The sequence below is a fragment of the Rhopalosiphum padi genome, chromosome 3, assembly GCF_020882245.1.
Source record: "Rhopalosiphum padi isolate XX-2018 chromosome 3, ASM2088224v1, whole genome shotgun sequence".
In the NCBI taxonomy this organism is placed as follows: domain Eukaryota; kingdom Metazoa; phylum Arthropoda; class Insecta; order Hemiptera; family Aphididae; genus Rhopalosiphum; species Rhopalosiphum padi.
This window is the reverse complement of record NC_083599.1, coordinates 81,922,796-81,940,158: the sequence shown is the minus strand read 5'-3', so window position 1 is coordinate 81,940,158 and position 17,363 is coordinate 81,922,796. Positions and strand designations below refer to the sequence as shown.

The window sequence follows — 17,363 nt, the reverse complement described above, 5'->3', positions numbered from 1 at the left end:
ATTGTAATTATACAAAATTAAATTAAATTACTTAATTTTAATTTATATATGAAAAAATATAAGTTGTGAGTTTGTAAAGTTTGTAAGATTTGAATACAAAGCAGTTAATTAAAGGTATGTAAATATCTATAATACAAGAAGTCACTATTTCCATTTTTTTTATTTTTATAGATGAAATATGAATTTAAATAGTGTAAAAATAATAAAAATAAAAATAATTAGTATGATGACACATTATAAAAAGTGAATAAAAAAAAACCATTTACACCTTATAAGTTAAGTGAAGAGAAATAATTTTTAGTCACAATATTCTTCATATCAAGTTATTCTATATTTTATTTTCATTTATTTTAATCCGACAAACTAAGTTTAATAATCAAATATCAGATATTTATCAATAGAGTAATATGGACAACTGGTTGGATAGCGATTAGTTTGTATGCGAACAACACAATTTTTTTGAGTAGTCCACAGTGCCGTAAAAACCGGGTGTGTTGAGTGTGTGCACTTTAATGTAGTTAATGGTATATACCAATACTCGATTACGTCTACGTACCTACTACGTGTCTACATCGCGTTTCGGTCGGCGCGGCGTGACGAAACTAAAAATAGATGTATTGACAATTTCCCAATTGTACGATAACGAATTACATATTATTTTTATAGACACATACACAACACCATAGAGATAGACCATAGTATTATACCGTATAAGATCTATGCACAACAAAAATATCATTATCAAGTTAATCAATATTTAATATTTTACCGGCTTGTCAATAATGTCATGACCATTCTATATTTCTGTGAAACACATATTGACATTGTTTATTAGTTTATTACGAATATTACGTATCAGTACTATAGTACTATCGTCTATCTTAGTATCGTGTATTTCCTGATTAACATATTGATCTTTACTCATTTGTGTAAATATTTAAACTATTACCTTATTAAATATATATTATAAATAAATATGCCACGAAAAATTTTAAGTGGTGCGGCCAAAAGGAAAAGAAAGCAAGAACAGGAAAATAATATTTTAAATACGAATAAAAAAATCAACAGTTTCTTCGGATGTAGTCGGCTTAATAACGATAAGTATAAAATTGAACCTGTGGCATCTACTTCAAGTAAGAACCTTATTTATTAAGATTTTAATTTAATTAATTTCTAAGTTTTAATTGAATGTATCGATGACAACTTTTGTTTATTTACAAATAATTACCAAATAATTGTTTATGGCGTTTATGCATTTGTTTAAAACAAGTTATTAAGAAAATTAAGAAAAATATAAATAAGTACTTAAAAACAAATAGTATCACACCATTCAAACCTTAAGAATTACTTTATATAATAAAACAGTATTTTTAATAGATAATTCAAATAATTTATTAGTTAAAAATTAGTTATTTATTAAAAAGCATTACATTTTTTAGCTGAGATCATAAACAATGATAATTTTGATGGTAAAGATGAAGTTGAAGAAGTACAAATTTTGAACTGTATTGTAACTGTGGCATCTACTTCAAGTAAATACCTCATTTATTAAGTTTATCTTTAAATTTATTTTACAACAGTTTTAATTTCTTAATTATTTTAACTATTATTTGTTGAATTTGTTCAGCTAATTATTACTCTCTTTGAAATGCATACATTTTTAAGGAAATTACTTTGAAATAGCCAATTTTTGTTAACTATTTAGTTAACAATCTATATAAAAAATTTTTTTCTTCTAATTATAGATATTGAGAAAAATGTAAATCCACCTAAAATTATAACTGTGAAAGATAACCAAACTATTAGTGACTCTCATATTGTACTTGGTAAAGTTAATGATGACATTTTAATTGATCAATCTTCTGCAGGTAACTATTAAAAAAAAGACAAAATAATAAATAAAACTTAATTAATTTAATTTAATTTTAATTTAAAAAAAAATAAAACTTTTTTTATGTCTACTTGATCAATATTTTTTTGAAATTGTTACTTAGGTTTGTATGGTGATGTTACGGATTTGGTAAATCTTCAGGAAGATTTTCCAACTGACAAAGCATTATTTCCAGAACTAATTACAAATAAAAACCTTAAGCAAAGTATATTACTTTTTGGACCATGTAAGCCAGGTATAAATTTCCCAACTAACAGTGATGGAAAACGTTTTTCAACTAATTACTATTATTTGACGACCAAGTCTGGTACAATAATACCTCGATTATGGTTATGTTACTCTGTTCGTTTAGATAAATCATATTGTGAAACTTGTTGGCTATTTGCTGACGGAAGTTATAGTAAATTCAAGTCAGATTGGATTGACGGTATTAACGATTGGAACCATTTATCTCAATGTATACAAAGGCATGAATGTTCCATTCAACACTTAGATGCTACTAAACTTCGTTCGATATTTACCAAAACTCATACTATTGATGCTGAATTAGAAAAACAGTATTCTGATGAAGCGATGAAGTGGAGAAATTTATTAAAACGCTTAATTAAAACAATACTTTATTTAACTTCTGGTAATTTAGCTTTAAGAGGCAATGAAGGTAGTAAACAAATTAATAATCCTACTGAAGGCAATTTTTTAAGGACGGTTTATTTACTTGCTGAATTTGATCCCCTTTTAAAAAGTATATTAGAAGATAAAAACCAGAAAATCAAATACTTAAGTGCCTCGATTCAAAATGAACTAATAGACATTTTGTCAACTGATTTACGACGTACGATTTGCAATGAGATAAAGAATAGTATTTTTTTTTCAGTTATATTAGACTCCACCCAAGATATTACCAAAGAAGATCAAGTAAGTTTAGTTATCCGTTATACAAAAGTAAACCATGAACAAAAACAAATAGAAATAAAAGAATCGTTTCTTGGATTTTTTTTACTAAAACATCATAATTCTATTAGTTATGCTGATCAATTAAAAACTACTTTATTGAAGTTTGATTTAAACATTTTAAAATGCCGTGGTCAAGGTTACGACGGAGCAGCAGTTATGAGTGGCTCTCTAACTGGAGTTCAAAAAAGAATCCGTGATATTGTTCCAAATGCAACATTTGTTCACTGCTGCTCCCATAATATTAATTTGATTATATGTGATGCTGCAAAAAGTACAAGAAAAGTGCTTTCATTTTTTGAAACAGTTCAAGATATTTACAACTTTTTTAGTTCAAGTTCACTTAGATGGAAACAATTAGCTTTTGGAGAAGATAAAGGATTAAAGATTAAAAAATTAACTATAAAAAAATTATGTCCTACCCGTTGGGAGGCTCGTCATAATGCAATATTTTCTTTAAAACAGAGATATTCAGATATTTTAAGAGTACTTTCAAATATTCAACTAACAAGTAGTGACAAAAGTGATGAAATACATATGGCTAAAATATTACAAAACAAATTAGAGTCAGCAGAATTTATTCTTATTCTATGCATATGGGAACCAATTTTGGGATCACTTCAAATTGTATCTAAAACTTTACAGTCTGTTCATCTTAGCTTAAACAATGCTTCAATACAGTTGCAAAAGGCTACTGAAAGTATAGAAAAAATGAGACAAGAGTACGACAAAATAATTGACAACGCAAGAAAATTGTGTGAAACATGGAATATACCATTTAAATTTGATAAAAAGCGTCAAAGATTTGCTGTAAGACATTTTGACGAAGTAGATGGTGATTACCGACTTACAGTAATGGAAGATAATTTTAAGATAAATGTATTTTACCCAGTAATCGATACAACATTGATGCAACTTAGAGAAAGGTTTAAAGGAATGCAAATGGTTTGTGAAGATTTTAGTATACTTATGCCTCAAACATTAGTAGAAATGTCTGAAGAACATTTAATAAAATCAGCGTATGACTTTACCATTAAATACAAAGATGATATAAGTTCAGATTTTACAAGACAAATTATCTCTTTAAAAGCATATTTATTATCAACTTATCAAGAAAACTCACTTCAAAAAATAACTGTTCAAAATTTAGGAGAAATCATTATCAAAGATGACTTAACTTCCATATTTCCAGATGTTTTTACTGGTATTACCATTTTTATGACTATACCAGTAACATCTGCTTCAGCAGAAAGATCATTCTCGAAGTTAAAACTTATCAAAAACTATTTGCGCAACTCTATAAGTCAAGACCGGTTATCTAACATCGCTATTCTGAACATCGAAAGACTTCAAGTAGAAAATATTAATGTAGACAAAATCATTGAAGACTTGCAAATTTAAAAGCAAGAAAAAAAAATTTTCTTCGATAGCTTATAATTTAGTTTTGAAAATTATATACTTGTAACATTTTTAATTATTATTATTATTTTATTCAATTACCTACATTTATGATGTTCAAATTTCAAAATATTTTTTATGACTACCTACCTAAGAGTTGTAATTCTATTATTTATTTACCCACATTTATATTTAAAACTATTTAATTTTTATGTTGTTTCTAAACTACAAGTTATACTTATTGTTAAAAAAAATGTCTTATTAGGAAAATAAATATGGAGATTTTCAAATAAGTAAATTTTTTATGATCTAAAAACACAATGTTTTAGATTTACATAGTAGCTTGCAACCTAACCTTGTTAAAAAGGGGCCCAACAGAGTTTTCACACACGGGCCCAATCAAATCTAGTTACGGCACTGGTAGTCCATGTTAGTCACTATTATTCTAATTTATCTGGAATCTCTTCTTTGCCGACTATAACAAAAAGAAAATCATATAAATAAAAGCATAAGCATACATTTTTTGAATATAAATGTAAAATAACCATCACCAATGTAGTATTATTTATATATTAATTATAATAAAGATATTATAGAATAACTGGTTTTTTAAAATGGTTAAACTATTGTGATAATGCAATGTAAAATAGAAACCCATCAATATTATTATAGCAAACATCACTGTGTTATAGTTGTGTTTTGTATACCTATAGATATACTTATATTATTTATTATTATCTATGCCTAATATAGAAAAGTAAAATATAACAATATAAACATATAAGCTTTTTAATATTATAAAACAAAAATTCTATCACCATTTACTACTACTATAAAATTGAACAGCCAACAATTACAAAATCACAGATAAATCAACCAACACCTGACTACAACTTAATAAGATAAATTATTATCTTGTCAGTGTACCTATCTGTTAAGTTGTTTCAGATGTGCTAATAGGTAATAAATAGAGCTCGGATGTTTATGACTTGGCATATTTTTTTCGCGCAGCCAGAATTACACCGGAGTGGGATACAAATTTGATTCATGAAGTCTATATTACAAATATGCAACTTTTTTTTGCATATTTTTGCATACTTGACATTTTTGAGCATATAAATGCATATATTGATCATTTATAGATTTAATGGCATATTTATCTCATACTCACATATTTATTAATTATTTTATATCACTATGTATACACGAATCTCGTAATCGCCTGTCGACGACCATTATCTTATCGCATATCGTTAATAGATTAATATTATAGCCTAGGTATAGGTAAGTTAATTATATAACAGTATAGATTGACTGCTTGGGTGGGTTTTATCTACATTTTCGACAAGTTTATATTTTGTTGACATTAAATATTTTCAGTTTGCTGCAGTCCTCATATGTTGTGTTGTTGTGTTTATTCAACTATACAATTTTTCTGATACACGTTTTTTTTTTAAAATTATTATTTACAAAATGCCGAAATGTTCGTCAAGTTTAAGTAGTTTTGTGAAAGAATTTGGGGAATATGTATTTAGTTCCGATGGTAAAATATTATTTTGCAAATTGTGTGAAGTTAAAGTATCTGCAAGTAAACGATTTTTAGTAACACAACACTTGAAAACTGCAAAGCATGAACATGCAGTAAATCTCCGAAAAAGACGCGAACAAAGTACAGTTCAACCGTTATTTACACAAAATACAAACAAGAAAAGTGATTTTAATTCCGATCTTGCTGAAGCATTACTATCAGCTAATATTCCACTGTACAAGGTAAATAATTTTAAATTCAAAGAGTTTTTAGAGAATTATACTTCTAAAAATATCCCCGACGAATCGACCTTAAGGAAAAATTATGTAGATGATATTTATAAAAAAACTTTAACTAAAATACAGGCCGAGGTCTTTAATCGTAAAATTTGGGTATCAATCGATGAGACCACGGATGTAGATGGCCGCTATGTAGCCAATGTTATTGTGGGCGTACTTGATTCTGAAATGCCTGGTGAAGTCATGCTTGTTAATTGTGAACATTTAGAAAAAACAAATAGTACAACAATAGCTCAACTCTTTGATAGATCTATGAATTTAATTTGGCCTCAAGGAGTAGAACACAATAATGTTTTATTGTTAGTTAGTGACGCCGCACCATACATGGTAAAGGCCGGATCAGCGATTCAAACATTTTTCCCAAAAATGCTTCATGTATCTAGTCTCGCTCACGCTTTACATAGTGTAGCTGAGCAAATCCGCAGTGATTTTCCGTTGGTTGACAAACTTATTTCTTCTGTCAAAAAAGTCTTTCTTAAATGTCCAGCAAGAATAAACATATTTAAAGACGAAGCACCAGAACTAAGTTTGCCCCCAGAACCAGTGATTACACGTTGGGGGACGTGGTTGAATGCGGCTATTTATTACTGCGACTCATATAAAACAATTAAAAAAATTATAGAAAAATTTGATCCCGATGATGCTTTGTCTATAAAAACAGCTCAAGAAGTTATGGGTGAACGTAGAGTTGAAGCCAATTTAGCTTTTATTAAATCAAATTTTTCATTCTTATCTTCGGCTCTAATATCTCTCGAAGAAAAGGGGAAATCTCTATCAAGTTCAGTTGCCATTATAAACGTCGTTTCAGAAAAGTTATCAATTGCAGCTTCATCTCCTCAAGGTAAATTAATATACACAAAATTTCAAAAAGTTTTGGACAAAAATTCTGGGTATAAAGTATTATCCAAAATTTCTAAAATAATAGATGGCAAAACAGATTCGTTTGATGGACTTCCTGAAGGTATAGAAACTATCGACATTGTTAACTTTAAGTATGCACCGGTCAACTCTGTAGACGTGGAGAGGTCATTTTCAGCTTACAAAAACATACTGTCAGATCGTCGAAGATCTTTCAAATTTGAAAATATATCCAAAATCATTGTTATACAGTGTAATCTTAATATTTAAATTATTTAACCTACGTAACATGTATTTTAGTTTATATATTTATATTTATAGTAATTAATTTCTACCATGCATTTTTTTTTTATAATTTATTTTGAATTAATAATAACCTCTTTTTTGCGTATATTTTTTCGCAAATTTTTGTTGAAAAATAGGTATATTTGATATATTTTAAGGCATATATTTGCATATTTTTAAATTTTTAAATGCATATTTGAATGAAATTTTGGTCATTAACATCCGAGCTCTAGTAATAAACCTTAAATGAGCATACATTATACTCATTAAAGGAACACTATATACAGAACTTACATGATTTAAGTTATGAAGATTTAAACATGAATGTTGTAGAAATGTAGATAGCATGAATTTAACTTGTTTTTTGCAATGGTTTCAATTATTTGTCGATACATTGTACCTAGAAATAATAATACTGTTATATAAAATCAAATCTACATAATATGCAAACCGGTTGTATCCTTGTATCCAATAACTATGAACGACTGATGCAGACCACATTTAAGGAGAACTGTTTAGATCTGTAATTTGTATACTTTACAGGGTAAAGAACATATTATTTAATTATACTGAAACTAGGTAAGTATTTAGAAGGTGTGAAACTTTGAAAAGGTATATACTAAAAAGTAAAATTATTAAAAAATAAATACAAAATATCAAATTATTGATTAACGTATAAATTGAACATAACCGCAATTGTTTATCAGACATTCGAAGTGGTAACCTTTTAAAACTAAAACCATGGTTAAACTAATTAATAATTCATTATCTTAATTAATAATATATGATAATATTGATAAAGCGAATTTTGTATTGTTTTTTTGATTTTTATGCTTTTTGAAAGCTATATTATCTATTTAACTACTGGAAAATTCATTACACTGACCATTTAAATGGAATCTACATAAAATGCTATATCCATAAACTTTAGATTTCACCATTTCTCATTCAGCATTATTACATTTTGAGACTTGTCATATAAGTATTATACATTCACAACAAACAATATATATCTAATTATAAGCATTTTGGAGACGTACATATCGTTAATTTTGATGATTGAAATTCAAAGTTCATCAGTTATATGAACAATTGTTGATATTTAACACTGTTATATCCCGTTCCAGTAAGCTCTTGTTCGGTTGTTTAATTGTTTGGTAGTGGGTTCTTCTTGAGGAATAAAATTCAAATATCAACGCAGTTTTGGTTGATGAATTTAATTTATTGATTGAGTCGAATACTGAATAGTTAATAAAGCTTATTTAATGAAGTATCATAAAATATAGTGTTAAAGTAAAACGACTTATTTAAACTTGTATGGCTTACGAGTTAGGATCGAGTGATAAACTCTAAGTAATTGAAGGTACCTCAACTACGGGGGAATTTTTGGAGGGGCATAACCATTGTCTAGGGACGTAACTTTTATAGCTGTAGAGACATTGGCTTTTTTCGTACGCATTTTTCAAAATTATAATTTATCATACCTTTGCCGCATGGTGCCAGAATTTTAGACTTGACACGGTGTCATGGTAATCGTTTTCATATTGTAAACCACCTTCAAATTGGGTTTGAAAACGAAGTATTTAGGTTTTTTGGAAATAAAAATTTGGAATATACGTTTAATTTCGTTAATACCACGATGAAGTGAAGTTAAATTAAATATTTCAACTTCAAATTTTTCTAATTACACAATAAACACCACCAATCTTTATGCAGATTACAGTATTTGCAGTTAAACTTCCATTAGGTACATAATATAATAATACAAATTATAGGAAACTTAATTTACTTAATTATTAAATAAGGGACTTTGCCTTAGTTCTGTAAAAGTATGGGTTTTACTATGAAAGTATTTTGTAAGTCTATTTTATTGCGGATGAGATTAATCACACATAGGTGATACGTACATTTCACCAGCCCCCTCTCCCTCAAGTTTGAAAATCGTTGTTTATTATTCACCAATAATTAGTGTGGAATTTGTGTGAATTTGTGCGATAAAGGATTTTGGACAAGTTCAAAAAACCTTTGGGGGGGGGGGGGGGGGCTAAAGAACGTTCTCTGCCCCCCCCCCCCCCTAAGTGTAAAAAACCGACTTTTCGGGAATTTTTTTTTACCAAAAATTAGTGCGCGATTAGTGTGAATTTGTGTGACCTAAATGAAAAACTGTGCGCCACCCCTTGGCCCCCGAAATTGCGTTCAACCCTTTCAAACCAACCTATAATGCTAAAAAAAACCCAATCGATTGTTTGTGGTGGACTTGGGCTAAAAACCTAACAGCCGTGAATAGCAGCTCTAATCGAGGTAAGTTCTTAATTTTGAATATTTTTAACTCTAAGAAAAAGGATACGACTATTGGAGTAAATATATGGAGTGGGCTTATAAAAAACGAGATATTACACAGTTAAAACCAATTAAACCAAGTTAATACGCAAGTATGAGCAAAAAAATTATATTATGTTAAACATCCCAGATTATGTTTAATATTATAGTAATAGCGTGTGTAATAATCATAATTAGTAATTTATTGGTAACATCTTTTTAAGTTGTAAAAATAATAATTAACTATGATCAATATATTCAATATGTCCAACATATTCATTTTTATTTTTATAATAATATACAATATTATTAGTATAAGTGTGTTTGTATTGATAACCGTGTGGCATTAGAATAATAAATAGTTTATTTAGACAAAATATAATTGAATTAAAATGTATTTAGAGGTGATAAAATAAGTTATTAATATAAGGTATCTAGATAGTATTTATAATCGATTTCGTTTCACTATGTTACAATAATTAACTGGATATTAAATATGAAAATTGTTTTGATGTTTGCTAATATCGTTTATTCCCTACTTCATCGTCATACTTGATACTCCTAAAATGTATTTATTTACTTTAATGTATAAAAAAAGATTACCTTCCCAATGAAGAACATCTATAAACAAATGCATATCTGAGAATTCAGATATTATTTGTTTCACCCCATCACAATAGATTCCAGACACTTCTTGAGTACATTGTGATTGTTCAATGGGTTGGCGATTATCAATAAATCGCTGCAAATTGTTTATATGACCATCTTCCGTTTGATAAGTTAAATACACTAGAGTATTATATTTTGTTTGAAAATTCGATGTACACCGTATAGTTTCTTTTATAGTCGGAAATTCTGTTAACATTGAATGTATAACGTTACCCATAGTAGAATCACAAATAGCCAACGTAGTGTTATATTCCATCATTTTTAATTCCGGATTCAACTTGTTAATTATAATATCAGCTTGTTCTGTGTATGTTGAAGATGTAATACCATTCTTTAGGATTTTTGAAATAAAATTCAGAAATTGACTTTGAACAATAGAGTCAATTTTCTCGGCATATGGTTTGCTATCACAGTATGATACCTGAAAAATATATAATATACACTTTTACAACAATTCAAATATATAACCATAATATAGTGAAGTTTATATTATACCATAATTAATGAAGCCAATGAGTCAAATGCACATGTATTTGTTAGTATGATTTTTCCTTGTGTCACTTTAGATTTACAACTTTTAAGTTCTTCTGAACGGGAGCCGTTTTTTAGAATTGGTAGTGATTTCATTTGTCTAGAGTTATTTAAGTTCAAATGTCTTAAATGTGGATTAGGTTGTAGATACGAATTAGTTTTACGTTGTTTCTTATTTTTCCTACTCCAAGTTTCACGTGCGTTTTTCTCCTCATTAACATTAGTTTCTACAAATGAACATATGTGGCAAACTCGCATGTCATCATTACCAGGTACACAAGTTGAGAATGTGGAAATTGCATGAACGGGTATTCCACAGTAAAAACATTTATGTGCTCCTGTATCCATACCTTCAGAGCACAGTGGACTATTTGATTGTTCAGGAATTATCAAAAAATCATTTTCCTGTTCAGATAGAATGTTAGTGTTTTCAACTTCTTCCAAATTTTGATAAATTTCAGTATGTTCTTTATTGTCTGTTTGAGAATTTATATAAGATTGTCTATTGATATCGTCATTGCTGTTTGATGCTAGTGAATTTTTTGTTGAGTGGATTAGAGATACTCCTTTTAGTGAAGAAATATGACGCGGTAAAAAGTCTTCAATTGAAATTGGTAAATTGTCTTGTTTAAAGGTGACGAGTATGGATTCCTGTGCAATATTGAACATTATTTCTTCGTCTTCATTTATAGTACCTTAAAACATACCAATTCATAGAATTCAATATTTCATTTTTATTTTTTGTTAAATGTTTATTTAAACAACCTGTAAATGTAAAGTTTATCAATTCTTTTTTATTTGATTCACATGGAGTAGCTAACCCAGTGTTTATGTCAGATCCATCGGTTTCATTTGTAAATACAATAAAAAGAGAAATCAAAATTTTTCTTAAATCCAAAATATTTTGACATTTCACCATAAGTCCAATTACTCGAAGAATGACTTCCCTGACACGTTTGGATACTGATTTCAGTGGTTGCCATTTAGTTAATAACTTAATAAAATGTGCAACGTCTACTCTTATAAAACATCTTAAATAAAACAATAAATTACTAAATATATTAATAACAATAATTATAACCAGTGTTAAGCGGAAATAACTAAAAAGTTATGTAGATATTTATTTTGCAATACAATTTCAGGCAAACATTATCTAACTATAATCTTAAAAGATTTTTATTATCTAGATAAAATAATTGACGAGTCATTAAAAAAATATTTAGATGAGATTTAATAAACCTAATGCCATACACTGTTTATATCAAAGTTATAAGTACAACGAAATTAATTTATTGGACAAACTGTAAAAAACTATTAATATTATTAAACAAGTGTAAAGTAATATTTATAAAATTATTTAAAAATTATTAATAATCAAATAAAATAAAAGTTAAAAAGTGGTGTTTTTGGATAGTGTGTCTTTTTAAACTTTGTAAAAATTTTAAGTCATCATATTCCAAAAAAATTCTGAGAAAGAGTATATTATCGGTAAAAAATCAATTCGTTCTCAGGTTCAGTAAGTAAACGTAGTATGCTACTTTATATTTTTCATAATCGAGGAAAATGAATGAATCATAAATATGTTTTGTGGGGATTATTAAACGTCTAGTGAGTAAAGTTGTTATTATGTCGAATACCAATAATACATACATTTCAATTAAAAATATGTCAAGCTTAAAAGCGTTGCTTCACTTTTACTTTACAACAAAAGTCTTAATATTTATAAACAACACCCTCGAAGTAAAATCTGGGTCCAATTAGATCTCAGGAAAGGTATTGAGTTTATCTTTATGTATAGTATAAACATTTTTGGTCAGAAATCTGTACACAAAAAAAACCTAACCAGTCGGGGGATTGCCGGTAGAAGTGAAAACTTTTTTAGGCACGTTGGTCACCCCGTAAGAAAGCATTTCCGGGTGAGGAAAAAAGTATGAAATCGTGACACCACCACCGCCACCGAGAGTACATGTATATATATACTGTTATACTTAAGTGTGAGTGTGTATGAGTATACTAGAATAATTTCACTTCATTTTTAAAAATTTTGTAATGCTTAGGAAATAATGTACCACGAATTGTTTTATTTATCAATATAAAATATTATACATAATTATTTCAGTTATTTTACATAAAAGGAAAAAAAATTACATGTCAAAATTATTACAAATGCTCTACAAAAATGAGTTAAAGTACACTCAGAAAAATCAATTTCTATCCATCATTTCACCAACTCTTGCACCAAAAATTTGAACCAAAGTCTTGTTATTGTATCATTTTTATCAAACTCTATGAGAAGTAATTTTCCTACAGTGCCGTTAGATAAACCATCCGCGACATCTATGTTTAGAGTGATCATGTAAGGTAGGTTAGGAACTAGAACTAATTCATAAGGTAATCCACCAGTCTCGTCCGGTTTCATTTTATATAACTTCTGCCTAACAAAATTTTCTTGCTCGGCATTGTGACAGCCAACAAAAACATCCGATGCTAATGAAACAATTTTATTTTAGAAAGTGTTTAAAATTGCACTGTTGTATTCATTAACCGCATTATTCGTAAACATGAGTCTAGTACTCTAGTTCCTTCCGGACATACTGATTGTGCGTGTTCTTTAGTTACAAATCTAGATTCTATTATATTTAATTGTTCTTCTGTTAGAATAAATCCATCACCGATCTTTGTTAAAATTGAAGAAAAGAGTCTATTTTCTTGGCGCATTACCTTTTTTAGTTCAAATTGTTTAAATTTTCGCCAAGTCGATTTACCAGTAATTTTTTTTTTATCTGCTTAAAGATAGGCGTGGCTTTTACAGGTGGTAATTGGCGCAAATCTCCAATAAGAAAAACTTCCAATCCACCGAAAGCTTTTGTAAATAAACCAGTTATTTGCTTTAAACGAGCATCAAATTGATCCAATAACTCTGCTGAAACCATGCTTACTTCGTCGATAATAAGAACTTTAATGAACTGAAATAATGGTCTGTATTGTTGAGCTTTTTCAAAGTTTAGTGGTAATAGCCTTGATAGTGATATGCTTAAAGCATTATGCACCGTTGTTCCACCTATGGCTGAAGCAGCTTTTCCAGTCGAAGCACAGGCTATGTACGCGTTGAAAATTCCATCCGTGTCAGAAAATCTGTTATAAATCTCCATGAGTGCTTTTATAACAAACGTTTTACCACTCCCAGCTGGCCCAGTGAAATATATCAGCAATGGTTCTTTCATTGGCTCGTCTTTTGTTATTAAATGATGCATAGTGTGAAACAAAATTTCTCGCTGTTCCTCGTTTGCTCTGCGCACAAGCGCATAAAATTCCGGATAAGGTAAGATATTCTCTTTTTTTTTAGCAATTGCTCCGAGTCTGTCAAACAAAGCGAGTCGTAAATCATCATTTAAATCGGCGTTTGGATTGTCATATAATTCAGCAAATGGATTTTCAGCAGAAATTATACCAACAACGTCGTTGACCTCCTCTCCATCAAGGGGAACATTTTCACGGCATAACTCTCTGCAAATTTGTAAAGTTTTTTCGATGTCGATATCTGATTCGAACTCTTTTCTCCGCTCTAGAATAAGCGCGTCATTTTCTTCGTATAACTCAAGATATCTTGATTCCGCAATAATTTCGGATTCTTCATGACGGAAAGGAAGGTGTAATGTAACCATTTCTCTACGATACTCGTTATAATCTGAACCCATATCATAATTGCGGTATCTTATAACTTTAGGTTCTTCTCTAAGTACATAGTCACCATTGTTATTTTTGTAATATTTAGAAACAAACTGAGCAAGAGAAATATCCTCTAAATATTCAGGTCGTTTCTCATATTTATCGAACCAATTTTCCTTCCATATGTCGGTTAAGTCATCCTCTAATTCACTCAATTCTTTCATCGTTTTTTTATTCTTTGTCTTTCGACTTGCCATATGGTTGGTATATACACAACAATTGTTGAACTTTTTGAGATTGGCTCTCTCAGCAAATACCACGCAGCCTCTTGACTTGTCATTTGGTGTGGTTTAAAGGATTAATGCTGATATTTTTAGTAATGTCGAACAAATTAAACTCAGGATGTTCATCCATTACTTCAAGTATTGTTCTCTGTAAATTGCTAACACCTCTATTAGTTTTATTAACATATTCTACCACGTAGGCCGCACAAGAATATTCTTCAGTTATGAATTGGAAATCTGTGTTTGATTTGACTACGTTGAAAATGAATGGATTAAATGGATTATACCATTTTTCGCAAAGTTGACGTTTTGGAAAAACTCGAGGTCTATTAATTCCCGCTCTAATAATACTAATATATTCTTCATCCGAAGCAATATCATTTTCAGCGTAAAATGATTAAAAATCTTTATATTCGTAATTTTCCAAGTTTTTTCGTATTGCATTATATTTAGCCTTGTAATGTTGGAAACCATCTTCTGTATCGGGCATAGGAGTCAAAATCATGGTTGCTTTGGCTGGCATAAAAGTGGCGTCAAATCGACATTTTTGTTGTTGTCTTGATGCTATACCTTTATAACAAGTAAAAGTATGCTTATGAGTTTGTAATCGGATTTCACCAGAAGCATCCGCAGCACATACTGATATGAGAAAATCTATGAGAACCATAGCTTTATTATAATCTCTACCAAGAGTGTCTTCCGGAGCATTAGCTAACCAAGCTAAAATATGTGCGTGTGGACTACCTCTATGTTGGAATTCTATTCTTTTGAAATAATGCAAAATTCTATATTCTTTAAATGGACTGTGCCTTTTCGACTGCAATATTTTCAATAGAACATTGACTAACTTATCAAAGTATATAGCGCATGTCACGGCATCTTCATTAATAAGAGTGTTTTTTTCAATAAAATGCAAATCTGCAGCTTCTTCAGCCGACAGAGACCCTTTATTTTTCAAATTATGCAACAATTTTAATAATATAGGCCATCCAATTTCATTAGTACTTATGGTAAAGAAAACGGTTGGCTTACCATATTGTCGAATCATGGCAAAACGATCTCGTTTTCTTTCTGCCCAATAGTATGCTGAATTCGGGATTGAGCGAAGAAATGCCAAATTAGTTTCAATGCAGCCATGAATATAATCAGCAGATTGTATTTGCTCTTTAGTTATTGTAATCCCTTCACCTACATGCTTGAATGCGATACTAAGAGAATCCTTAATTCTAATTCTCATTATTTTCATAGCCATGTATAATAAGTGTTGAGGGGTTACTCCTCGTCTATCAGATCTCCTAAGTTCACTCGTTGCCATCATGAAGGGTGTGACTGACAAGCCACGGTTGAATTCTCTGAATTGACCCAAATAAATTTGCGGAAATGATAATTCTTCAGCGTACTCGTCAAATAGCAAACTCTTTGGAATCAAGCCTAGAAATAAAAGAAAATTTTTGTTTTGTATTTTCTTTATCAATCAATTTCAATAATGAAGCATGAAAATGAAAATAAAAAATTACCTTCTCCTGGAGCGATTCTTAAATACATATCGTCATTCAACATTAATGTTTGCTGTTGTGCCATTAAACTTTCATCAATAGGTATATGTTCTAAAATGTCATTGTCTCCATCTTTATCAAACATAATTTCAGCTTCAACGTCATAACTTCCATCGTTCAAAAAATTATCATCAACTAAAACGCCGTATGATTGGTAAAGAGGAGTATCTTTTAAATATCGTAACCAAACCTTTATATTTCTTTTCTTGACGATACCATATACGTAGCTGGATTTGTGAATTTTCTTTCTTTTAATATGAACTGTTATGGCATGATCATCATCCACATGTCTTGGTAACAAATTCACCATTGTATTTACTTCTATAGGAACATTTATCACCTGTCCGTAAATTCCATATTGGCCATGAACATGCCGAAGCCTACGAATTTGCATAAATGGAATCCTTGGATATATAAGCCTTTCAGTTACCAAGTCCAAAGGAAAGTCTTTAAGACAGTCTGAAACTGGTGGATACTTGAATCCATTGTAAACAGATAGTGGTGGGACACGTTGCTTATAAAATTTGGTGCGAAATATCTACTGGCGGTGGCGGTGGCGGTGTCGCGAGATCATAATTTTTTCCTCACTCGCAAATGCTTTCTTATACAGGTGCCCAACGTGCCTAAAGAAGTTTTCACTTCAAAAATAAATAATATGATACCTTTATCATACAATAAAAAATAAATATAAAATAAAATAATACTTAATTTTTGTATACCATATAAATATATAATAATATATCAAATTATATTACTTTTGATACTTATAATATATTTGCAACTTTTTAACAACAAATAATAATATTTATACATTAAGAGCTAGAACGCTATGCTTACATGCACTGTTTCACCTTAACATAATATAGCATAACATAGCAAATTGTACATTCTGAATAAGCCATATCAACCATATAAGTTATGCTTAATATTACAGTTATTAAAAAACTTATGAGGTTCATAAAAAATATTTTTACTTTTAAATTTAATATTAGGTATAAATTAGTGTAATATTAATCATAAGGGAGTTAAATATATTATTTAGAATGTACAATTTGCTATGTCATGTGTTTGTAAGACAGAGATAGTGCATGCTAGTATAGTGTCCTATTTATCAATATTTAAAAG

The 17,363-nt window shown here is 29.3% G+C and overlaps 1 protein-coding gene across 1 annotated transcript; it reads left to right on the top strand.

The window, feature by feature from the left end:
- The first annotated feature begins 976 nt into the window (after positions 1–976).
- On the top strand, positions 977–4,243 carry LOC132926212 (zinc finger MYM-type protein 1-like). Its single transcript, XM_060990553.1, has 4 exons — positions 977–1,133; positions 1,440–1,532; positions 1,746–1,868; positions 1,995–4,243. The coding sequence occupies exons 1-4, from the start codon at positions 977–979 to the stop codon at positions 4,241–4,243; spliced, it is 2,622 nt and encodes an 873-aa protein (XP_060846536.1).
- The last annotated feature ends 13,120 nt before the right edge of the window (positions 4,244–17,363 follow it).

What these genes read in the sequence shown, in the direction of transcription:
- LOC132926212 (XM_060990553.1), top strand. Translation starts at nt 977, where the DNA reads ATGCCACGAAAAATTTTAAGTGGTGCGGCCAAAAGGAAAAGAAAGCAA. An exon ending in ACCTGTGGCATCTACTTCAA is followed by an intron (nt 1,134 to 1,439) that starts GTAAGAACCTTA and finishes TACATTTTTTAG; the next exon opens with CTGAGATCATAAACAATGAT. An exon ending in AATTGATCAATCTTCTGCAG is followed by an intron (nt 1,869 to 1,994) that starts GTAACTATTAAA and finishes ATTGTTACTTAG; the next exon opens with GTTTGTATGGTGATGTTACG.